This window comes from Amblyraja radiata, chromosome 13 (assembly GCF_010909765.2).
Source record: "Amblyraja radiata isolate CabotCenter1 chromosome 13, sAmbRad1.1.pri, whole genome shotgun sequence".
NCBI classification, from domain to species: Eukaryota; Metazoa; Chordata; class Chondrichthyes; order Rajiformes; family Rajidae; genus Amblyraja; species Amblyraja radiata.
This window is the reverse complement of record NC_045968.1, coordinates 1332520-1358634: the sequence shown is the minus strand read 5'-3', so window position 1 is coordinate 1358634 and position 26115 is coordinate 1332520. Positions and strand designations below refer to the sequence as shown.

At 43.9% G+C, this 26115-nt stretch overlaps 1 protein-coding gene across 14 annotated transcripts in view; it reads right to left on the bottom strand.

The window, feature by feature from the left end:
* The window catches only part of LOC116979533 (ABC transporter F family member 4-like), a 47950-nt gene extending 22364 nt beyond the window's left edge, over positions 1 to 25586 (bottom strand). The window contains exons 1-20 of one of the 14 annotated variants that reach the window (XM_033031069.1): positions 25463 to 25580; positions 23673 to 23714; positions 20360 to 20483; positions 20174 to 20232; positions 19569 to 19712; positions 19337 to 19463; positions 19180 to 19211; positions 16966 to 17106; positions 13810 to 13953; positions 13578 to 13704; positions 13422 to 13453; positions 10657 to 10797; positions 7500 to 7643; positions 7268 to 7394; positions 7111 to 7142; positions 5533 to 5668; positions 5397 to 5428; positions 4587 to 4710; positions 3136 to 3167; positions 389 to 514 (exon numbers count right to left, since the gene is read on the bottom strand). In XM_033031069.1, coding sequence (XP_032886960.1) covers positions 389 to 514; positions 3136 to 3167; positions 4587 to 4710; positions 5397 to 5428; positions 5533 to 5668; positions 7111 to 7142; positions 7268 to 7394; positions 7500 to 7643; positions 10657 to 10797; positions 13422 to 13453; positions 13578 to 13704; positions 13810 to 13953; positions 16966 to 17106; positions 19180 to 19211; positions 19337 to 19463; positions 19569 to 19712; positions 20174 to 20232; positions 20360 to 20483; positions 23673 to 23714; positions 25463 to 25528 — 1932 coding nt within the window. In that variant the 5' untranslated portion in view covers positions 25529 to 25580. Of the gene's footprint in view, positions 1 to 388; positions 515 to 3135; positions 3168 to 4586; positions 4711 to 5396; positions 5429 to 5532; positions 5669 to 7110; positions 7143 to 7267; positions 7395 to 7499; positions 7644 to 10656; positions 10798 to 13421; positions 13454 to 13577; positions 13705 to 13809; positions 13954 to 16965; positions 17110 to 19179; positions 19212 to 19336; positions 19464 to 19568; positions 19713 to 20173; positions 20233 to 20359; positions 20484 to 23672; positions 23715 to 25462 lie in introns of all 14 variants that reach the window. The other 13 variants (XM_033031071.1, XM_033031070.1, XM_033031073.1 and 10 more) reach the window with 13 other exon arrangements.
* Positions 25587 to 26115: the final 529 nt, after the last annotated feature.

Below are 26115 nucleotides of genomic sequence, written 5' to 3'. Positions count from 1 at the left end.
AGATATTTTTTATTTATTATATATTATTGATCTGTATTGTGATACAGGGCTGTTATAATGCTGAATGTAAGAATTTCATTGTTCCGTGGTTGGGTAATATGACTATTAAACATTCTTGCCTCTTGACTGTAACTTGTACCTGAAAAATGGGTGGGGGTCAGCTTTGAAAACCGTGACAAATATTCCACCTCAGCTAACCCACTTACTGCACTGAATCACATTCATATTTAGCTGTTACTTTGATCCTTTTTCAAGGAACAGTTTTATTGCAGACATAAACTAAGAAAATGGCCTGACTCTTGGATTCTATGCTGTCCTTTCCAGGAATCGACAAACGGACTTCCCATTCGTGCTTTGGAGAATTTATCATTCCATGAACAATTTTTACCTTTTTAACAAAACTATCATCAAAGGAGTACCAGTCACCAGAGCCTGATTTTATTTCAGCAATATAATGTCCGCTTCCATAACTTCCAAAGTGGTGCCAGATTGCAAATAGTTCATATTTTTTCAGCTAAAGTAGAGAAATGAGACAGCGTTATATTTTTCATGCTATATACATTTCTTATCAATAGTTTAGAAGGTTGAGGGGGGACCTCATTGATACTTACAGAATAATGAAAGACAGAGTGGATGTGGAAAGCATGTGTCCACTGGTGGGAGAGTCTAGGACCAGAGGTCACAGCCTCAGAATTATAGGGCATTTGTTTAGAAAGGAGGTGAGGAGGAACTTCTTTAGTCAGGGTAGTTGATCTGTGGAACTCATTGCCACAGAGGGCTGTAGAGGTCAAGTCAGTGGATATTTTTAAGGCAGAGATGAACAAATTCTTGATTAGAACGGGTGTGAAGGGTGATGAGGAGAAGGCAGGAAAATGGGAATAGGAGGCAGAGATCAGCCATGATTGAGTAGACACTCAAATGGCCTAATTCTCCTCCTATAACTTGTGAATGTACGACGTTTGTGCCAAACATGATGTCAAGATAAAATAAACTCATCTGCCTGCACACGGCCCATTTTCTGCTATCTAAAAGCCTCTTAAAAGCTTCATCATATCTGCCCCCACCAACAAACCCGGCAGCATGTTCCAGGCACCCACCAACTTCTGAGTAAAAAATCTGCCCCGCACATCTCCTTTAAAATTTCCCCTCTAATCTGTGACATTTCCACCCTGGGTAAAAGTGTGAAACTTACATTAAAAATCTGGGAAGGTAGAAGTGCTGAGAGGGGCGGCACGGTGGCGCAGCGGGAGAGTCACTTCCCCCAGGTTGTTTGACGAGTCAAATAGGTGCTGACCTCAGGAGCTGTCTGTGTGGAATCTGCACATTCTCCCTGTGACCGCATTAGTCCCCTCTAGGTGGTCCCATTTCCTTCCACTTCCCACAGATATGTAGTTTGTAGATTAATTGGGATCTGTGAATTGTTCACAGCCACAGAGAGGACTACTTCGTTTCTTCAGTGAACTATCCCCATTGCAAAGGCAGCCCACTCCAAAGCCACATAGCTTGCACCAATAAAGTGTTAGTGAACTGAAGGCTCAGTTTCCCCATCCTTACAGGGAACATAATTAGGTACATTTATGCAATGTGTTGAGATTAGTTTAGTTTAGGTACAGTGAAAAGCTTGCCTGCTATCCAGTCCGTGAAAACACTGCAAGATGAATAGAACCAAGCCTTCCCCAGTGTACAAATACAAGGTAAAGGGAATGACATTTAGTGCACGATAATGTCCAATTAAAGATAGTCTGAGGATCTCCAAAGGTGATAGGATGGTTCAGTTGCCTGATAACAGCTGGGAAAGATACTGTCCTTGACAGTTGGTTAGCCCCAAAATGTGTTTCCGCGGCCCCTTCAGCCTGTCTGTCTTTTTTTTTTTTTAAATGTTGTCTAGTTAAATGTAGTTGTTCATGTTTTTAATAGTGTTTTTAACTGTGTATATGTGGGGGGCGGACGGGGAAACTTAAAAAAATCTCTTCCCAGCACGGGAGACCCGACCTTTTTCCTGTTGGGTCTCCGTTGTCGTTGGGGCCTAGCACCGTGGAGCGGCCTGCAGCCGGAACGACCTGGGAGCTCCAGTCGCAGAGCCTGCAGACTTACTCACCATCGTGGGGCTGGCCGGCCTTGGAGCGTGAGGAGCATTGGAGGCTCCAGCTGCAGGTCCGGTGGACTGGGATATCGGGAGCTCGCGGGTCTGGGTGGAGAGACCGCTTCCCAGAGCTCCCGCAACGCAACTTCTCCAGCCCGTGTCGCGGGGTTGGAATGACCCGGAGCGGGGCCATACATCGCCCGGCGCGGCTTCAATGGCCGCGGGACATTCCAGCGCCCGCTGGGGGCTCCAACTTTGTGACTTTTAGACCTGGAGCGAAGCCGTACATCGCCCGGCGCGGCCTTAAATGGCCGTGGGACTTACAATCGCCCGCCTGGGGCTTCAACATCGGGAGAGAAATGGTGCAGGGGAGAGGAAAGACTTTGCCTTCCATCACAGTGAGGAGGAGATTCACTGTGACGGATGTTTGTGTGAATTGAATTGTGTGTATGTCTTGTAGGAATTGTCTCTGGTTGTATGGCTGTGGAAACAAAGATTTGTTTGAGCCTCACTGAGGTTTAAATAACATGTAATAAATATTCAATTCAATTTTCAATTCAATTACTAGATTGCAATGATGTAAACGACGCATTGATGAAATTCAGCTCAATATATCTTGGAGCAGTTGTGTACGCTAACCTCTAATGCAGGAAAGTAACTTTACCAATCGCACGCCATTCAGCTTTTAGAATTTTGAACGTCACCTTAATGCCTCAAAACCTTTTTTGTTGCCTTCACTGTTGAAATTGTAATCATGACAAGAAGACTGTGTGTGGTGTCAAGGGGCGAGTTACTTGCTGCGGGCTAACTGAACGCTGTCAACATTTAAATGCGTCAAAGCCATTCTTTTCATTTGGTATCTGCAATGATCTCCTTGTAGTACCACTTCCAGGGTGTATTTCTACAAAGCACATTGAATTAATTGGGCACAGGTGGATTCCATTGACCTGGTTACTGTGGGAGAAAGGATGAATTATACTAGGGACTATGTGCGAATGTAAAGAAAAGGTAAAAGGGCACTGGGCCATGTTCAGTATTTGTTGCTTCCTTACCTTGTCCTCTGTGGAAACTTGCTCTGACTGATCTAATGGAGAGAATAAAATAAACACATCAGAAGAGGGGCACAGAGGGGCACAGGGGGAGCACAGCACAGTGGTGCAGCAGTACAGTTGCTGCCGTACAGCGCCAGAGACCCGGGTTCGATCCTGATACGTGTGCTGTCTGTACTACGGAGTTTGTACATTCTCCCCGTGACCGCGTGGGTTTTCACTATGTGCTCTAGTTTCCTCCCACACTCCAGATGTACAGGTTTGTGGGTTAATTGGCTTTCGGTAAAGATTATAAATTGTACCTGGTGTGTTGGATAAGCAAGTGTACGGGGATCGCTGGTTGGCACAGATTCAGTGGGCCACATTGTATCTCTAAACTAAACTAAGAAGAGATTTGTAAACTAAGAATTTAGGCAAAGGAATTAAATGTATAATCTCCAAGTTTGCAGATGACACAAAGCTGGGTGGCATTGTGAGCTGCGAGGAGGATGCTATTAGACTGCAGGGGGACTTGGTTGGGTGAGTGGGCAGATGCATGGCAGATGCAGTACAATGTTAATAAACGTGAGGTTATCCACTTTGGCGGCAAGAACAAGAAGGCAGATTATCTGAATGGTGTCAGGTTAGGAAAAGGGGAGGTTCAACGAGACCTGGGAGTTCTTGTACATCAGTCACTGAAAGTAAGCATGCTGGTACAACAGGCAGTGAAGAACGCAAATGGCATGTTGGCCTTCATAGCAAGAAGATTAGAGTACAAGAGCAAGGAGGTCCTACTGCAGTTGTACAGGGCCCTGGTGAGACCACACCTAGAATATTGTGTGCAGGTTTGGTCTCCTAATTTGTGGAAGAACATTCTTGCCGTTGAGGGAGTGCAGCGTAGGTTCACCAGGTTAATTCCTGGGATGGCGGGACTGACATATGATGAAAGAATAGATCGACTGGGCTTATATCCACTGGAATTTAGAAGAATGAGAGGGGATCTTATAGAAATGTATACAATTCTTAAGGGATTAGACAGGCTAGATGCAGGAAAAATGTTACCTATGTTGTGGGAGTCCAGAACCAGAGATCACAGTTTAAGAATAAAGGGCAAGCCATTTAAGACTGAGATGAGGAAAAACTTTTTGACCCAGAGTTTGTGAATCTGTGGAATTCTCTGCCACAGAAGGCAGTGGAAGCCAATTCACTGGATGTTTTCAAGTGGGAATTAGATTTAGCTTTTAGGGCTAACGGAATCAGGGGATATGGGGAGAAAGCATGAATGGGGTATTGATCAGGGATGATCAGCCATGATCATATTGAATGGTGGTGCTAGCTCGAAGGGCTAAATGGCCTACTCCTGCTCCCATTGTCTATGTTTCTATGTAAAAGATAGTCGTATAATTGTAATCACATGAGATCAGTCAGGTGTCTCGCTCCGATGTGGATGATTATCCCTGATGGTTCCAACAAACCTTGAACTGTCCACGATGTTCCCCCTTCACAATTCTCAGAATTTCCATTCTGCCGTTGCAGAGTTGGAGTGGGACTTTGTTCTCCCGGCACCTCAACACAGCATTTACTTGGGGAATGATTCTCCTGAAAGAGAACAGAATGTGCAAAGGTCATTAATTTACTTAATCTTTCACATTGCCAGATCATGGAGTCATGTTTAGCTGAAGGAAATTTGTAGTTCAAGTTGCCATTGTGTGTCAGACATGTGATCTATCAGATGAAATTGAGGAGTTTTCAATCTGAGAGGAGGTGGAAATATTGCATTAGTGCACTTGCTGTAACAACAGGCATGTCAACACACATTCACACTGATGGATAATAAACAAGATCATACAGATCAGAGCAGAGCAAACTGATCCAGTGCTGGAGATATTCTCAGTACAGATGCATTTGAAATGATGGAACCAGGCAAGACAGAATTTGGTTGCATTTGTTTAAATACATATTGCAATGTCATTGACAGGGAAAGCTGACGGAGGCTGGAGGCAGATCAGCAATTTACATGAGTGGGCTAATAGAAATCTAATCCACTTCAGTGCCATTAACTATGAGACAAACATGGGATTGATTGATTGCTTGTTGGATTCAAACATACATCATAGAAACAGCCCCTTTGGCACACAGAGTCCATGCTGACTGTTGATCAGCCATTTGCACCAGTTCCATGTTATCCCACACTAATATTTACTCCTGACAGTTTAAGAACAATTTACACAGGAACGCCAAACCCGAATGTCTTTGGGATTTAACCCACAGGTCTGCTTCCTTACCTTGTCCTCTGTAGAATCTTGTTCTGACTGACCTAAAAGATAATGAAATAAACACATCAGAGAGTTTTTGATACCCCCATAATTACATTCACATGAGATCAAGCAAGCCCCTTGCACCGAGGTGATTCGAACAAACCTTCAGCCTCAGTTGGTCTCTCTTCATCATTCACAGAATATTCTTCCTTAAGAATAACTCTCGCTTGCAGAGTTGAAAGATCACCTTGCCCACGTTCCACGGCAGTAAAAATGTGGTTATTCCCGGAATTATTCTCCTGTAAAAGAGCAGGATATCAAAGGAATAGTGTTGCTGTTGGCAGGGGCTAGAGAAGATGCAAAGATCAATGTTCCCGCAATCTCCTCTCTTCCCTCTCGTAATAGCCTGGGATGGATCCCATCAGGACCTGGGGATTTCTCCACCTTAATGCTCGCCAACACCTCCTCCTTCTTAATCTCAAACTGCTCTTGCACATCAGAATTGTCAACACTGATATCCCTGTCATCTGTGTCCTTCTCCTTGGTGAAAACAAATGCAAAATACTTGTACCATGCCTACATCCCCAGACTCCAAACACTAATTACTTCCTTTATCATTGAGTGGTCCTATCTTCTCCCTGGCTTCCCAGGACATTGAACAAGAGGATTATAGGCACATTATGCACATTGCTGTAGCATAAGTGAACCCTGTCAACATTGAAATGTGTCAAAGCCATTCATTTAATTTACCATTCATATCACCAGATCGGGCCCTAATGCTTAGCTGAAGGAAATTGTGGTTCATTTTGCCATTGTATTTCACACATGTGGTCCATCAGAGGCACTCGAGGAGAGGTAGAAATTGAGCATTAACATGCATGCAGAAACAACAGGCATGATCATGTCTATAGACAAGGAAGAAGATTAATAATACATCTTTGAAATTCTAGAGGAAGCTGATCCAGTGATGGAGATGCTCCCGATAGAACTGGATTAGTAAAACGGAACCAGGCAAGACAAAGTTTGGTTGCAAGGATTCAAATACAAGATGCAATAAGTCATTGTTTGGGAAAGAACGTTAACAAAAACTGAAGGAGCCCGGCAGCAGATCAGCAATATACATGAGAGTGGGCTGAGAGAAGTCTTAATCCACTTTAGTGCCATTGACTATGAAGCAAGCATGGGATTGATTGATTGTGGAATTGAAATATGCAGCACAGACACGGGCCTTTGGTACACCGAGTCCATGCTGATTGTTGGTCACCCATTTACGCCAGTCCTGTGTTATCTTGTATAAACATTCACTCCTTACAGTTTGGGGGCAATTTACAGATGCTAATTAACCTACAGACCCACATGTCTTTGGGATGTGGGACAAAGCCAGAGCACCCGCAGGAACCCTTAAGGTCACAGGGGGAATGTACAAACTGTATACAGACAGCAATCAAGGACTGATCAACCCTGGGTCTGATGCTGTGAGGCAGCAGCTCTACCACCTGTGCCACTACGATGCCCAGGATGTCAGCAGTCAAAATTCCTTTCATTGTGTATCTGCAATGATTTTTGATGGTATCACTTCTCAGGTGGGAATTTCCACAAGGGTTATTGAATTAGTTAGACACAGGTGGATTTCATTCAACAGGTTACTGTGGGAGACAGAATGAATTAGACCAGGAACTATAAAGGATTTCAAAAAGGTAAAAGGGCCCTGAATCTTGGTCAGCATTTTCTGCCTCCATACCTTGTCCACTGTTGAGTCTTGCTCTGACTGACCTGAAAAATAAAATGAAATAAACACATCAAAAGAGTTTATGAAAGTCCCATAATTGCATTCACATGAAATCAAGCAAGTCTCTTGCATTGATGCAGATGATTTGTCCCCGATTATTCTAACAAACCTGGAGCTGCCTCAGTCATTTTCCCTTCACCATTCACAGAAGATTCTTCCTGCCCTTGCAGAGGTGAAGTCTCACTTTGCCCTCGTTCCATGGCCTCTAAACTGTGGTTATTCTGGGCATTACTCTCCTGTAAGAAAGCAGGATATCAGTTGTTTAACAAGGGAATAGTGTTGCTGTTGCCTGTGGCTGGAGAAGATGCAAAGATCAATGCTCCCGCAATCTCCTCTCTTACCTCGCTCGGTAGCCTGGGATAGATCCCTGGGTGTCCTGGGGATTCATCCACCTGAATGCTCGTCAACAACTTCTCCTCAATCTTCAACTGCTCTTGCACATCAATATTGTACACACTGATCTCTCTGTTCTCCATGTCCTTCTTCTTGGTGAAAAACAGATACAAAAAACGTGTTTAGTACCTCGATACATCCCCAGACTCCAAGCACTAATTCTGTCCTTTACCCTTGAGTGGTCCTACCTTCTCCCTGGTTTCTCTGGACAATGATGAAGAGAATAATAAGGACATTGTGCACATTGCTGAAGCATAATTGAAGCCCAAGTAAAAAATGTAATTGCCAAAACTATTCACTTAATTTACCATTTACATTGTCAGCTATGTGCTTGCTCACATTGTCAGTAATGCTTAGCTGAGGGAAATTGTGGTTCAGTTTGCCACTGTGTGTGTCAGATATAAGGTCCGTCAGAGGCAACTGAAGAATTGTCATTCAGAAAGGAATTGGAAATTGAGCATTAGAGCACACGCAGAGACTTGGACATGTTAAACATGATCATGCCTATAGACAATGAACAAGATCAAAAATACATGTTTGAGATTCTAGAGGAAGCTGATCCAGTGATGGAGATGCTCCCGATAGAACTGGATTAGTAAAACGGAACCAGGCAAGACAAAATTTGGTTGCAAGGATTCAAATACAAGATGCAATAAGTCATTGTTTGGGAAAGAACGTTAACAAAAACTGAAGGAGCCCGGCAGAAGATCAGCAATATCTGATCAGGGAAACTTCTAGTCAGTTATTAAAGATGGGATAGCAGCACATTTGGAAAGTGGTGAAATCATTGGACAAAGTCAGCATGGATTTATGAAAGGTAAATCATGTCTGACGAATCTTATAGAATATTTCGAGGATGTAACTAGTAGAGTGGATAAGGGAGAACCAGTGGATGTGTTATATCTGGACTTTGAGAAGGCTTTCAACAAGGTCCCACATAAGAGATTAGTATACAAACTTAAAGCACACAGTATTGGGGGTTCAGTATTGATGTGGATAGAGAACTGGCTGACAGACAGGAAGCAAAGAGTAGGAGTAAACGGGTCCTTTTCAGAATGGCAGGCAGTGACTAGTGGGGTACCGCAAGGCTTAGTGCTTGGACCCCAGGTATTTACAATATATATTATTGATTTGGACGGGTGAATTGAATGCAACATCTCCAAGTTTGCGGATGACACTAAGCTGGGGGGCAGTGTTAGCTGTGAGGAGGATGCTAGGAGGATGCAAGGTGACTTGGATAGGCTGGGTGAGTGGGCAAATGCATGGCAGATGCAGTATAATGTGGATAAATGTGAGGTTATCCACTTTGGTGGCAAAAACAGGAGAGTAGACTATTATCTGAATGGTGGCCAATTAGGAAAAGGGGAGATGCAGCGAGACCTGGGTGTCATGGTACACCAGTCATTAAAAGTAGGCCTGCAGGTGCAGCAGGCAGTGAAGAAAGCGAATGGTATGTTAGCATTCATATCAAAAGGATTTGAGTATAGGAGCAGGGAGGTTCTACTGCAGTTGTACAGGGTCTTGGTGAGACCACACCTGGAGTATTGCGTACAGTTCTGGTCTCCAAATCTGAGGAAAGACATTCTTGCCATAGAGGGAGTACAGAGAAGGTTCACCAGACTGATTCCTGTGATGTCAGGACTTTCATATAAAGAAAGACTGGATAGACTCGGCTTGTACTCGCTAGAATTTAGAAGATTGAGGGGGGATCTTATAGAAACATACAAAATTCTTAAGGGGTTGGACAGACTAGATGCAGGAAGTTTGTTCCCGATGTTGGGGAGGTCCAGAACAAGGGGTCACAGTTTAAGGATAAGGGGGAATTCCTTTAGGATCGAGATGAGGAAAACATTTTTCACACAGAGAGTGGTGAATCTCTGGAATTCTCTGCCACAGAATGTAGTTGAATGCAGTTCATTGGCTATATTTAAGAGGGAGTTAGATGTGGCCCTTGTGGCGAAAGGGATCAGGGGGTATGGAGAGAAGGCAGGTACAGGATACTGAGTTGGATGATCAGCCATGATCATATTGAATGGCGGTGCAGGCTCGAAGGGCCGAATGGCCTACTCCTGCACCTATTTTCTATGTTTCTAATATACATGAGTGGGCTGAGAGAAGTCTTAATCCACTTTAGTGCCATTGACTATGAAGCAAGCATGGGATTGATTGATTGTGGAATTGGAATATGCAGCACAGACACGGGCCTTTGGTACACCGAGTCCATGCTGATTGTTGGTCACCCATTTACGCCAGTCTTGTGTTATCCTGCATAAACATTCACTCCTTACAGTTTAGGGGCAATTTACAGATGCTAATTAACCTACAGACCCACATGTCTTTGGGATGTGGGACAAAGCCAGAGCACCCGCAGGAACCCACAAGGTCACAGGGGGAATGTACAAACTGTATACAGACAGCAACCAAGGACTGATCGACCCTGGGTCTGATGCTGTGAGGCAGCAGCTCTACCACCTGTGCCACTATGATGCCCAGGATGTCAGCAGTCAAGATTCCTTTCATTGTGTATCTGCAATCATTTTTGATGGTATCACTTCTCAGGTGGGAATTTCCACAAGGCTTATTGAATTAGTTAGACACAGGTGGATTTCATTCAACAGGTTACTGTGGGAGACAGAATGAATTAGACCAGGAACTATAAAGGATTTCAAAAAGGTAAAAGGGCCCTGAATCTTGGTCAGCATTTTCTGCCTCCATACCTTGTCCACTGTTGAATCTTGCTCTGACTGACCTGAAAAATAAATGAAATAAACACATCAAAAGAGTTTATGAAAGCCCCATAATTGCATTCACATGAAATCAAGCAAGTCTCTTGCATTGATGCAGATGATTTGTCCCCGATTATTCTAACAAACCTGGAGCTGCCTCAGTCATTTTCCCTTCATCATTCACAGAAGATTTTTCCTGCCCTTGCCGAGGTGAAGTCTCACTTTGCCCTCGTTCCATGGCCTCTAAACTGTGGTTATTCTGGGCGTTACTCTCCTGTAAGAAAGCAGGATATCAGTTGTTTAACAAGGGAATAGTGTTGCTGTTGCCTGTGGCTGGAGAAGATGCAAAGATCAATGCTCCCGCAATCTCCTCTCTTACCTCGCTCGGTAGCCTGGGATAGATCCCTGGGTGTCCTGGGGATTCATCCCCCTGAATGCTCGTCAACAACTCCTCAATCTTCAACTGCTCTTGCACATCAATATTGTCCACACTGATCTCTCTGTTCTCCATGTCCTTCTTCTTGGTGAAAACAGATACAAAAAACTTGTTTAGTACCTCGATACATCCCCAGACTCCAAGCACTAATTCTGTCCTTTACCCTTGAGTGGTCCTACCTTCTCCCTGGTTTCTCTGGACAATGATGAAGAGAATAATAAGGACATTATGCACATTGCTGAAGCATAATTGAAGCCCAAGTAAAAAATGTAATTGCCAAAACTATTCACTTAATTTACCATTTACATTGTCAGCTATGTGCTTGCTCACATTGTCAGTAATGCTTAGCTGAGGGAAATTGTGGTTCAGTTTGCCACTGTGTGTGTCAGATATAAGGTCCGTCAGAGGCAATTGAAGAATTGTCATTCAGAAAGGAAGTAGAAATTGAGCATTAGAGCACACGCAGAGACTTGGACATGTTAAACATGATCATGCCTATAGACAATGAACAAGATCAAGAATACATGTTTGAGATTCTAGAGGAAGCTGATCCAGTGATGGAGATGCTCCCGATAGAACTGGATTAGTAAAACGGAACCAGGCAAGACAAAGTTTGGTTGCAAGGATTCAAATACAAGATGCAATAAGTCATTGTCTGGGAAAGAACGTTAACAAAAACTGAAGGAGCCCGGCAGAAGATCAGCAATATCTGATCAGGGAAACTGCTAGTCAGTTATTAAAGATGGGATAGCAGCACATTTGGAAAGTGGTGAAATCATTGGACAAAGTCAGCATGGATTTATGAAAGGTAAATCATGTCTGACGAATCTTATAGAATTTTTCGAGGATGTAACTAGTAGAGTGGATAAGGGAGAACCAGTGGATGTGTTATATCTGGACTTTGAGAAGGCTTTCAACAAGGTCCCACATAAGAGATTAGTATATAAACTTAAAGCACACAGTATTGGGGGTTCAGTATTGATGTGGATAGAGAACTGGCTGACAGACAGGAAGCAAAGAGTAGGAGTAAACGGGTCCTTTTCAGAATGGCAGGCAGTGACTAGTGGGGTACCGCAAGGCTTAGTGCTGGGACCCCAGCTATTTACAATATATATTATTGATTTGGACGGGTGAATTGAATGCAACATCTCCAAGTTTGCGGATGACACTAAGCTGGGGGGCAGTGTTAGCTGTGAGGAGGATGCTAGGAGGCTGCAAGGTGACTTGGATAGGCTGGGTGAGTGGGCAAATGCATGGCAGATGCAGTATAATGTGGATAAATGTGAGGTTATCCACTTTGGTGGCAAAAACAGGAGAGTAGACTATTATCTGAATGGTGGCCAATTAGGAAAAGGGGAGATGCAACGAGACCTGGGTGTCACGGTACACCAGTCATTAAAAGTAGGCATGCAGGTGCAGCAGGCAGTGAAGAAAGCGAATGGTATGTTAGCATTCATATCAAAAGGATTTGAGTATAGGAGCAGGGAGGTTCTACTGCAGTTGTACAGGGTCTTGGTGAGACCACACCTGGAGTATTGCGTACAGTTCTGGTCTCCAAATCTGAGGAAAGACATTCTTGCCATAGAGGGAGTACAGAGAAGGTTCACCAGACTGATTCCTGTGATGTCAGGACTTTCATATAAAGAAAGACTGGATAGACTCGGCTTGTACTCGCTAGAATTTAGAAGATTGAGGGGGGATCTTATAGAAACATACAAAATTCTTAAGGGGTTGGACAGACTAGATGCAGGAAGTTTGTTCCCGATGTTGGGGAGGTCCAGAACAAGGGGTCACAGTTTAAGGATAAGGGGGAATTCCTTTAGGATCGAGATGAGGAAAACATTTTTCACACAGAGAGTGGTGAATCTCTGGAATTCTCTGCCACAGAATGTAGTTGAATGCAGTTCATTGGCTATATTTAAGAGGGAGTTAGATGTGGCCCTTGTGGCGAAAGGGATCAGGGGGTATGGAGAGAAGGCAGGTACAGGATACTGAGTTGGATGATCAGCCATGATCATATTGAATGGCGGTGCAGGCTCGAAGGGCCGAATGGCCTACTCCTGCACCTATTTTCTATGTTTCTAATATACATGAGTGGGCTGAGAGAAGTCTTAATCCACTTTAGTGCCATTGACTATGAAGCAAGCATGGGATTGATTGATTGTGGAATTGGAATATGCAGCACAGACACGGGCCTTTGGTACACCGAGTCCATGCTGATTGTTGGTCACCCATTTACGCCAGTCTTGTGTTATCCTGCATAAACATTCACTCCTTACAGTTTAGGGGCAATTTACAGATGCTAATTAACCTACAGACCCACATGTCTTTGGGATGTGGGACAAAGCCAGAGCACCCGCAGGAACCCACAAGGTCACAGGGGGAATGTACAAACTGTATACAGACAGCAACCAAGGACTGATCGACCCTGGGTCTGATGCTGTGAGGCAGCAGCTCTACCACCTGTGCCACTATGATGCCCAGGATGTCAGCAGTCAAGATTCCTTTCATTGTGTATCTGCAATCATTTTTGATGGTATCACTTCTCAGGTGGGAATTTCCACAAGGCTTATTGAATTAGTTAGACACAGGTGGATTTCATTCAACAGGTTACTGTGGGAGACAGAATGAATTAGACCAGGAACTATAAAGGATTTCAAAAAGGTAAAAGGGCCCTGAATCTTGGTCAGCATTTTCTGCCTCCATACCTTGTCCACTGTTGAATCTTGCTCTGACTGACCTGAAAAATAAATGAAATAAACACATCAAAAGAGTTTATGAAAGCCCCATAATTGCATTCACATGAAATCAAGCAAGTCTCTTGCATTGATGCAGATGATTTGTCCCCGATTATTCTAACAAACCTGGAGCTGCCTCAGTCATTTTCCCTTCATCATTCACAGAAGATTTTTCCTGCCCTTGCCGAGGTGAAGTCTCACTTTGCCCTCGTTCCATGGCCTCTAAACTGTGGTTATTCTGGGCGTTACTCTCCTGTAAGAAAGCAGGATATCAGTTGTTTAACAAGAATATAGTGTTGCTGTTGCCTGTGGCTGGAGAAGATGCAAAGATCAATGCTCCCGCAATCTCCTCTCTTACCTCGCTCGGTAGCCTGGGATAGATCCCTGGGTGTCCTGGGGATTCATCCCCCTGAATGCTCGTCAACAACTTCTCCTCAATCTTCAACTGCTCTTGCACATCAATATTGTCCACACTGATCTCTCTGTTCTCCATGTCCTTCTTCTAGGTGAAAACAGATACAAAAAACTTGTTTAGTACCTCGATACATCCCCAGACTCCAAGCACTAATTCTGTCCTTTACCCTTGAGTGGTCCTACCTTCTCCCTGGTTTCTCTGGACAATGATGAAGAGAATAATAACGACATTATGCACATTGCTGAAGCATAATTGAAGCCCAAGTAAAAAATGTAATTGCCAAAACTATTCACTTAATTCACCATTTACATTGTCAGCTATGTGCTTGCTCACATTGTCAGTAATGCTTAGCTGAGGGAAATTGTGGTTCAGTTTGCCACTGTGTGTGTCAGATATAAGGTCCGTCAGAGGCAATTGAAGAATTGTCATTCAGAAAGGAAGTAGAAATTGAGCATTAGAGCACACGCAGAGACTTGGACATGTTAAACATGATCATGCCTATAGACAATGAACAAGATCAAGAATACATCTTTGAAATTCTAGAGGAAGCTGATCCAGTGATGGAGATGCTCCCGATAGAACTGGATTAGTAAAACGGAACCAGGCAAGACAAAGTTTGGTTGCAAGGATTCAAATACAAGATGCAATAAGTCATTGTCTGGGAAAGAACGTTAACAAAAACTGAAGGAGCCCGGCAGAAGATCAGCAATATCTGATCAGGGAAACTGCTAGTCAGTTATTAAAGATGGGATAGCAGCACATTTGGAAAGTGGTGAAATCATTGGACAAAGTCAGCATGGATTTATGAAAGGTAAATCATGTCTGACGAATCTTATAGAATTTTTCGAGGATGTAACTAGTAGAGTGGATAAGGGAGAACCAGTGGATGTGTTATATCTGGACTTTGAGAAGGCTTTCAACAAGGTCCCACATAAGAGATTAGTATATAAACTTAAAGCACACAGTATTGGGGGTTCAGTATTGATGTGGATAGAGAACTGGCTGACAGACAGGAAGCAAAGAGTAGGAGTAAACGGGTCCTTTTCAGAATGGCAGGCAGTGACTAGTGGGGTACCGCAAGGCTTAGTGCTGGGACCCCAGCTATTTACAATATATATTATTGATTTGGACGGGTGAATTGAATGCAACATCTCCAAGTTTGCGGATGACACTAAGCTGGGGGGCAGTGTTAGCTGTGAGGAGGATGCTAGGAGGCTGCAAGGTGACTTGGATAGGCTGGGTGAGTGGGCAAATGCATGGCAGATGCAGTATAATGTGGATAAATGTGAGGTTATCCACTTTGGTGGCAAAAACAGGAGAGTAGACTATTATCTGAATGGTGGCCAATTAGGAAAAGGGGAGATGCAACGAGACCTGGGTGTCACGGTACACCAGTCATTAAAAGTAGGCATGCAGGTGCAGCAGGCAGTGAAGAAAGCGAATGGTATGTTAGCATTCATATCAAAAGGATTTGAGTATAGGAGCAGGGAGGTTCTACTGCAGTTGTACAGGGTCTTGGTGAGACCACACCTGGAGTATTGCGTACAGTTCTGGTCTCCAAATCTGAGGAAAGACATTCTTGCCATAGAGGGAGTACAGAGAAGGTTCACCAGACTGATTCCTGTGATGTCAGGACTTTCATATAAAGAAAGACTGGATAGACTCGGCTTGTACTCGCTAGAATTTAGAAGATTGAGGGGGGATCTTATAGAAACATACAAAATTCTTAAGGGGTTGGACAGACTAGATGCAGGAAGTTTGTTCCCGATGTTGGGGAGGTCCAGAACAAGGGGTCACAGTTTAAGGATAAGGGGGAATTCCTTTAGGATCGAGATGAGGAAAACATTTTTCACACAGAGAGTGGTGAATCTCTGGAATTCTCTGCCACAGAATGTAGTTGAATGCAGTTCATTGGCTATATTTAAGAGGGAGTTAGATGTGGCCCTTGTGGCGAAAGGGATCAGGGGGTATGGAGAGAAGGCAGGTACAGGATACTGAGTTGGATGATCAGCCATGATCATATTGAATGGCGGTGCAGGCTCGAAGGGCCGAATGGCCTACTCCTGCACCTATTTTCTATGTTTCTAATATACATGAGTGGGCTGAGAGAAGTCTTAATCCACTTTAGTGCCATTGACTATGAAGCAAGCATGGGATTGATTGATTGTGGAATTGGAATATGCAGCACAGACACGGGCCTTTGGTACACCGAGTCCATGCTGATTGTTGGTCACCCATTTACGCCAGTCTTGTGTTATCCTGTATAAACATTCACTCCTTACAGTTTAGGGGCAATTTACAGATGCTAATTAACCTACAGACCCACATGTCTTTGGGATGTGGGACAAAGCCAGAGCACCCGCAGGAACCCACAAGGTCACAGGGGGAATGTACAAACTGTATACAGACAGCAACCAAGGACTGATCGACCCTGGGTCTGATGCTGTGAGGCAGCAGCTCTACCACCTGTGCCACTATGATGCCCAGGATGTCAGCAGTCAAGATTCCTTTCATTGTGTATCTGCAATCATTTTTGATGGTATCACTTCTCAGGTGGGAATTTCCACAAGGCTTATTGAATTAGTTAGACACAGGTGGATTTCATTCAACAGGTTACTGTGGGAGACAGAATGAATTAGACCAGGAACTATAAAGGATTTCAAAAAGGTAAAAGGGCCCTGAATCTTGGTCAGCATTTTCTGCCTCCATACCTTGTCCACTGTTGAATCTTGCTCTGACTGACCTGAAAAATAAATGAAATAAACACATCAAAAGAGTTTATGAAAGCCCCATAATTGCATTCACATGAAATCAAGCAAGTCTCTTGCATTGATGCAGATGATTTGTCCCCGATTATTCTAACAAACCTGGAGCTGCCTCAGTCATTTTCCCTTCATCATTCACAGAAGATTTTTCCTGCCCTTGCCGAGGTGAAGTCTCACTTTGCCCTCGTTCCATGGCCTCTAAACTGTGGTTATTCTGGGCGTTACTCTCCTGTAAGAAAGCAGGATATCAGTTGTTTAACAAGAATATAGTGTTGCTGTTGCCTGTGGCTGGAGAAGATGCAAAGATCAATGCTCCCGCAATCTCCTCTCTTACCTCGCTCGGTAGCCTGGGATAGATCCCTGGGTGTCCTGGGGATTCATCCCCCTGAATGCTCGTCAACAACTTCTCCTCAATCTTCAACTGCTCTTGCACATCAATATTGTCCACACTGATCTCTCTGTTCTCCATGTCCTTCTTCTTGGTGAAAACAGATACAAAAAACTTGTTTAGTACCTCGATACATCCCCAGACTCCAAGCACTAATTCTGTCCTTTACCCTTGAGTGGTCCTACCTTCTCCCTGGTTTCTCTGGACAATGATGAAGAGAATAATAACGACATTATGCACATTGCTGAAGCATAATTGAAGCCCAAGTAAAAAATGTAATTGCCAAAACTATTCACTTAATTCACCATTTACATTGTCAGCTATGTGCTTGCTCACATTGTCAGTAATGCTTAGCTGAGGGAAATTGTGGTTCAGTTTGCCACTGTGTGTGTCAGATATAAGGTCCGTCAGAGGCAATTGAAGAATTGTCATTCAGAAAGGAAGTAGAAATTGAGCATTAGAGCACACGCAGAGACTTGGACATGTTAAACATGATCATGCCTATAGACAATGAACAAGATCAAGAATACATGTTTGAGATTCTAGAGGAAGCTGATCCAGTGATGGAGATGCTCCCGATAGAACTGGATTAGTAAAACGGAACCAGGCAAGACAAAGTTTGGTTGCAAGGATTCAAATACAAGATGCAATAAGTCATTGTTTGGGAAAGAACGTTAACAAAAACTGAAGGAGCCCGGCAGAAGATCAGCAATATCAGATCAGAGAAGCTGCTAGTCAGTTATTAAAGATGGGATAGCAGCACATTTGGAAAGTGGTGAAATCATTGGACAAAGTCAGCATGGATTTATGAAAGGTAAATCACGTCTGATGAATCTTATAGAATTTTTCGAGGATGTAACTAGTAGAGTGGATAAGGGAGAACCAGTGGATGTGTTATATCTGGACTTTCAGAAGGCTTTCAACAAGGCCCCACATAAGAGATTAGTATACAAACTTAAAGCACACGGTATTGGGGGTTCAGTATTGATGTGGATAGAGAACTGGCTAACAGACAGGAAGCAAAGAGTAGGAGTAAACGGGTCCTTTTCACAATGGCAGGCAGTGACTAGTGGGGTACCGCAAGGCTCAGTTCTGGGACCCCAGCTATTTACGATATATATTAATGATTTGGACGAGGGAATTGAATGCAACATCTCCAAGTTTGCGGATGACACGAAGCTGGGGGGCAGTGTTAGCTGTGAGGAGGATGCTAGGAGGCTGCAAGGTGACTTGGATAGGCTGGGTGAGTGGGCAAATGCATGGCAGATGCAGTATAATGTGGATAAATGTGAGGTTATCCACTTTGGTGGCAAAAACAGAAAAGTAGATTATTATCTGAATGGTGGCCGATTAGGAAAGGGGGAGATGCAACGAGACCTGGGTGTCATGGTACACCAGTTATTAAAAGTAGGCATGCAGGTGCAGCAGGCAGTGAAGATGGCGAATGGTATGTTAGCATTCATAGCAAAAGGATTTGAGTATAGGAGCTGGGAGGTTCTACTGCAGTTGTACAGGGTCTTGGTGAGACCACACCTGGAGTATTGCGTACAGTTTTGGTCTGCTAATCTGAGGAAAGACAATCTTGCCATAGAGGGAGTACAGAGAAGGTTCACCAGACTGATTCCTGGGATATCAGGACTTTCATATGAAGAAAGACTGGATAGACTCGGTTTGTACTCGCTAGAATTTAGAAGATTGAGGGGGGATCTTATAGAAACTTACAAAATTCTTAAGGGGTTGGACAGGCTAGATGCAGGAAGATTGTTCCCGATGTTGGGGAAGTCCAGAACAAGGGGTCACAGTTTAAGGATGAGGGGGCAATCTTTTAGGACCGAGATGAGGAAAACTTTTTTCACACAGGTGAATCTCTGGAATTCTCTCCCGCAGAAGGTAGTTGAGGCCAGTTCATTGGCTATATTTAAGAGGGAGTTAGATGTGGCCCTTGTGGCTAAAGGGATCAGGGGGTATGGAGAGAAGGCAGGTACAGGATACTGAGTTGGATGATCAGCTATGATCATATTGAATGGCGGTGCAGGCTCGAAGAGCCGAATGGCCTACTCCTGCACCTATTTTCTATGTTTCTATTAGGCCAGGAACTATAAAGGATGTCAAAAAGGTAAAAGGGCCCTGAATCTTGGTCAGCATTTTCTGCCTCCATACCTTGTCCACGGTTGAGTCTTGCTCTGACTGACCTGAAAAATAAAATGAAATAAACACATCAAAAGGGTTTATGAGAGCCCCATAATTGCATTCTCATGAAATCAAGCAAGTCTCTTGCATTGATGCAGATGATTTGTCCCCGATTATTCTAACAAACCTGGAGCTGCCTCAGTCATTTTCCCTTCACCATTCACAGAAAATTCTTCCTGCCCTTGCGGAGGTGAAGTCTCACTTTGCTCTCGTTCCATGGCCTCTAAACTGTGGTTATTCTGGGCGTTAATCTCCTGTAAGAAAGCAGGATATCAGTTGTTTAACAAGGGAATAGTCTTGCTGTTGCCTGTGGCTGGAGAAGATGCAAAGATCAATGCTCCCGCAATCTCCTCTCTTACCTCGCTCGGTAGCCTGGGATAGATCCCTGGGTGTCCTGGGGATTCATCCCCCTGAATGCTCGTCAACAACTTCTCCTCAAACTTCAACTGCTCTTGCACATCAATATTGTCCACACTGATCTCTCTGTTCTCCATGTCCTTCTTCTTGGTGAAAACAGATACAAAAAACTTGTTTAGTACCTCGATACATCCCCAGACTCCCAGCACTAATTCTGTCCTTTACCCTTGAGTGGTCCTACCTTCTCCCTGGTTTCTCTGGACAATTATAAAGAGGATAATAGGGACATTATCCCATATTATCCCAGATATGCAATTTGCTTGAGACTGGGCTGATACAAGTCTTAATCCACTTTAGTGTATATTAGCTTTGAGATAATCGTGGGATATTGTCAGGGAAGAATCTTTACATTTTGTATCTGCACTGATTTATTGGTATTATTATTTCTAGGGTATATTTCCTTAAAGCTTATTGAATTAAACCAGCAAAGATGGTTTTTATTGATCTGGTTACTGTGGGGAAAAGGACGAGGTATTACTAGTGATTTCAGTTGGGGAGGACAAGGCATTACATGTGATTTCAAAGAAAAGATAATAGAACTCGAGACCGTGTTCAGCATTTTCGGCTTCTTCAACTTTTGCTGTGTAGAATCTTGTTCTGACTGATCTAAGGGAGAGAATGAAAGAAAAAACCCATCAGAAGTGATTTTGAAAGTCGCAGAATTGTAATCACAAGAGATCAACCACGTTCCTTGTCCCGTGTGGGTGAATTGTCCCTCGTGGTTTCAACAAACCTTGAGCTTCCTCTGATCTCCCTCCACAATCCTTAGATGTTCCTCCCTGGAACTGCTGGGTTGGAACGGAACCTTGTCCTTCTTCCATAGCATCATGACTCCGTTTATGCGAACCAAGTTGCTCCTGAAAGAGAGCAGGATATCACTGAGGAAGGATCCCGACACAAAACATCGCCTACCCATGTCCTCCAGAGATGCTGCCTAATCCACAATTACTCCAGCAACGTGCTCTATGTAAGCTTCCAGCATCTGATGTGTCTGAAGAAGATCAGTTGTTTAACTGGGGCATAATGTTTCTGAACAGTATCTGCTGTTCACTTCATTGTTCAAGATTGCAAGCCCAGATAACATCCTGGTGAATCCCTTCTTCTTCCTTTCCAGATTAATCATATTCTTTTTATAGTTTGATGTCATCTGCAAATTAACTAATGATGTCTCAAAACCAAAACTCAAATTGCCTTGTTACATTCATTGACATGCTGTTAAACCATTTCCCTGACACCATGTACACTCACCAATAAACCAGCCTTGCGCAGTCACACATAGTTTTTATGATTATGATATTGCCGTTTGTGGAAGAAATCTGTGCTGCACTTCAAGATTAATGCAAGTTGTTTTTCCTAAAAACATCTGACTATCTTCAACCTGTACTGGATTAGCTTCTGTTGTATTCAGAAAACATATGTAGAAGATGCTGGAGTGGCCGTGGTGTCCTTGGCCACCATTGAGTCCATGCTGACCATTGTTAACCTGTCCACACCAGTTCTACATTACCCCACATACGTATTCACTCCCTACACTTTAGGGGCCATTTACAGAGGCAAATTCACCTTTTACTCATTCCCTAATCATTGTCAATCTTCCGAGTGGTTCAGCAGAATGATGACATCAATGTTGGACAATTGGTCCCCTGGATAGACAACTTGATAGAGCCACCATTGTTGTACTTGGAGCAAAGGACAACTTGTTGCCAATTCAGGTGGCACCCTTCCTCCACGTGCCATCTACCAACTGACTGCCCCTTGGGATCAGAGGGGCACCAGAAAGGGAGATGAGGGCCACAGGCAAATAACCAGTTACTAAGGCTGGTCTCCACTAGTCAGCTTCACTAAAACTCAGCTGGTAGTCAGCCTTTGCCCAATTAACCAACCAGCTCATGGGCCCAGCACCAGCAACAAATAGGAAGTAATTCCCTGGGCTGGATGCCAACTAGCTGGCTGCCCTAGTTAACTATCGCAGATGTGCACCACGACAGAACCACAGCTTTCTTATTAAACGTTTCCAATTCCCACACTTCTTGAAGCCCGTCAGTCAACACCTCACCTCTTTTCAAACTTGTTTTCCGTGTCCTTATTTTATGTCCCTTTATGATTATGCTTTGACCTTTTTCTACATAAACTGTTCCTATGCCAACTTGTAGCTACAAGATCTGAATAGGCTATGTAAAGATTCAATCTCAAAGACACTGTGCTAAATAGGATGTTATACGTTTCATTCCATGTATTTAGTATGAATGTAGAGTAATAGATTGTGGTTCCGAATAATGGCTAAATTTATACAAGTATACAGTAGGAGGCTGGAGGCAGATCTCAGTAATTTGAAGAGAGTGTGCTGATAGAAGTCTTAATCCACTTCAGAGCTATTGGCTTCGAGGCAATCATGAGATGTGAGCAGGGAAGATTCCTTTCATTGTGTATCTGCAATGATTTCCTGACTATCGCTTCTCGGTTGTATTTCAACACCCAAGGCTTATTGAATTTTTTTTCTGCCCTTGCATGGTTAAAATGGGACATGGTCTTCCATCTGTAGCTTTTACACAATAGTTATTCTGGGAATTATTCTCCTGTAAGAGAGCAGGATATCAGTTATTTAACTGGGGAATCGTGTTGCTGAATGAGATCTACTTTCACTTCACTGTTAGATTAGATTAGACTTTATTAATCCCCTTATTCAGGGGAAATTAAGATGTCCTTGCAGCACACTAATAAAAATACAACATAGTATTCATGAAGAAATTCAACACCAAAACATAAAAACATCCCCCCACAGTGATTCCCACTGTGGGGGAAGGCACAAAGTCCAGACCCCATCCCCTTGTCCACCCAAAGTCGGGCCTATTGAGGCCTCCACAGTCGCCGCCACGGCGCCCGATGTTCTCGCCGGGTGATGGTGCTCCGGCGTCGGGAGAACCCCCAGCGGCTTGGGGTGCCAGGAACGGCCGCCTTCCCACCGGAGACCGCGGCTTCCAAGCCAACAGACCGCGCCAGACGGAGCTCCGCACACTGGCGATCTCGGTGAGAGATCCCAGGCTCCGGGATGTAAAGTTCAGCGCCGCAGCTGGCCGCTCCACAGAACCGCGGCTCCACGATATTTTCATCGGCGGTCCCAGCATACTGGAGTCCCAGCGCGGCGACCCAGGATAGGCATCGCCCGCTCCACGACAGTGCTCCAGCGCTGCGCCGCCGCCAAAGCCGATGTTCTGCGCCGCCGCCAAAGCCGATGTTCTGGCCAGGTCCCCTCAGGGAAACGTCGCTCCAGGACCCGCTGGTAGGCCGCAAGGACAGGTCGAAGTCGCTGCTCGGAGGAAGGCAACCCCTCCGACCAGGTAGGGACTCGAAAAGCAGTTTCCCCCTTCCCCCCCACCACCCCCCACACATAAAAAGATTTAGTCCCCCTGACTGTACACTTAACGAACTAAAAATAATAAAAATGAAGGGAAAAAAACGGACAGCTGCAGGACAGGCAGCCGTTCAAGACAGCGCCTCCTCCGGACAGTTCAAGGACAGTTTCCTCCCAGCTTTTCACTGTATCTCGGTGGGGTCAAGGAAAGAGCGTTCAGTTCACAGCCCTGTTTCCACCAATCTTTCCACCACCACGCACAAGAAGACAGACACCATTGTGCAGATGCCGAGACATGTGCTCAGCTCTGGCTGAATAATTTCTAATCTTGCGTGTGGACTCTATAAGAAGACTGTATCTTGGTACACGTGACAACAAATGAAACGCAACTCAACTCAAGCCTGCAAGCCTAGGTAACATCCGGGTGAATCTTTTCTGCACTTGTGGCCAAGTTAAGACTAACATTTTTAAACAACTCACAACTTGAAGGGTACAAGAAGGCACCAGAAATGGGCAGCTTTGCGATCTGCTATTCTTACATTCTTGTACTCCAGTATGATTATTACTGAACTGTATGTTTAACTGTACCCAGGTACATGTGACAATAATGTGCCATTGAACCACATAACAGAAAAAAGATACACCAGAGCTGAGACAAACTCCAGCAAAATTAATGCTTTTATGCATTACCTACCTTGTTCTCTGGTAATGTTGGGCACCATTCATTGTAGTCATCCTAAGCAAAAACAAACCTGCTGTTAAACAGCGAAACTACCGGTAATATGATTGCACTGACCAGGGGAGACCTTCATCTCTGATGACTAAAGATAACAGCAGCTGATCATGTCATCATGTCGCAGAGAGTGGTGAATCTGTGGAACTCTCTGCCACAGAAGGTAGTTGAGGCCAGTTCATTGGCTATATTTAAGAGGGAGTTAGATGTGGCCCTTGTGGCTAAAGGGATCAGGGGGTATGGAGAGAAGGCAGGTACAGGATACCGAGTTGGATAATCAGCCATGATCATATTGAATGGCGGTGCAGGCTCGAAGGGCCGAATGGCCTACTCCTGCACCTACTTTCTATGTTTCTATGAAGAAGGGTTTCGGCCCGAAACGTCGCCTATTTCCTTCGCTGCATAGATGCTGCTGCACCCGCTGAGTTTCTCCAGCATTTTTGTGTACCTTCTATGTTTCTATGTTGTCTTCAATGTTTAGATGGATGCAGTCAGCAGTCACTGATCTTGCATGAGTTTAATATGAGCAACTCAACACAGTTTTGTCTTTGATAGAATATGATTTTGAAAGCAGTTTTGTTTGGTTTAGTTTAGAGAAACAATGCAGAAACAGGCCCTTCGGCCCACCGAATCAGCGCCGACCAGCGATTCCCCGCACACTAACACTATCCTACACACACTAGGGACAAGTTACAATTTTACCAAACCAATTAACCTATAAACCTGTACGTTTTTGGAGTGTGGGAGGAAATCGGAACTCCTGGAGAAAACCCACACAGGTCACGGGGAGAACGTACAAACTACAGACAGACAGCACCTGTAGTTAGGGTCACACCTAGGACCCTGGCACTATAAGACAGCAACTCCACTCCACCCCTGTGCCACCATGCTGTCAGTTTGATCCTTTTCCTTTTAGAAAGGAAAACCGATGCACATTGTATAACAGATTCCAACACTATGCCAATAGTATTACACCAGAAATATATGTTAACCGTGGAATTAAGCTGTCTAATGCTGGGAAGTGCCTACTTGAAGTCACAGTTCCATATATTTGCTGTTTTAACACTCCTTGACACAGGCACAGACTGCAGAGCCCAAAACCTGTAACCACACAATCCATTGGTGACGCTAGTCGGTTCTTTATCACCTCTCCCAGAGTTTGCGGTGCTGGCTCGAAGGGCCAAATGGCCTACTCCTGCACCTATTGCCTATTGTCGATTGGCATGGCTTTAGTGAAAGTGAAGAATATAATGACTGTATTGTCTAGGTATCATCATTGTGGGAGCCAGACTGGATTGATCAGAGTATCTAGAGCTATCTACCACTCGATGCATCAGAGCCACAGACATGACCCCAGATCAAACATCGTGCCAAACATGCCGAAACTAAAAACCCAGTGAAAACCCAAAAGACCTGCAAGCTGTAACTTTTTGGCATAATATTGAAGCTTGTTTCTGCATAATATATTACATGCTAAAATCTCAAATAAAGCAAAAACAAGGAATGGAAGGGCAACAGAAATTGAGTGAGAGTTAGCGACCTCAGTGAGATAATGTGGAAAATTTAAAGTTTGTGTTTTAAACAAATGAATGTTGCTAATAGTTACTACAGGGAATGTTTTTAATCTCCTTCGGTTTTGTAAATCACAGCAAAAATGTCTAGTGTAAATGGCAATATTGCAGAATGCACCATAAATTAAAACTCATTGCTAATTGTAACTAAAATATAAGCACTAATGACAAGCATCTTACCTTGGATTTCTTAAATACCAAATCTGATGGAAGACTAATGTAATCTTCAATTTTCCTATATCGCATACAGTAGTAGTCAAATTCAAATCGTTTTAGTTGAAATGTAAGAATTTGTGGCAAATTCGTAAAATAATATCTCTGCAAAATGCAAGGTGGAGATTCATCTTTATTTATTTCTTAATTTGCATAAATATTTGCATTTCAAATGACCCAACCACCCACTGCTTTGTATTATACATCCTTGGCCTAGATAGAGTGGGTGTGGAGAGGATATTTCCACTAGTGGGAGAGTCTAGGACCAGAGGCCATCGCCTCAGTATAAAAGGACAGACCTTTAGGAAGGAAATGAAGAGAAATGGAGAGCTAGATAGGGCTTAAAGATAGCGGAGTCAGGGGATATGGGGAGAAGGCAGGAGCGGGGTACTGATTGGGGATGATCAGCCATGATCACATTGAATGGCAGTGCTGGCTAGAAGGGCCGACTGGCCTACTCCTGCACCTATTGTCTAGTGAATTCCTTTAGTCAGAAGGTGGTGAATCCGAGGAATTAATTGCCACAGAAGGCCGTGGAGGTCAAGTCAATGGATATTTATAACCATATATAACCATATAACAATTACAGCACGGAAACAGGCCATCTCGACCCTTCTAGT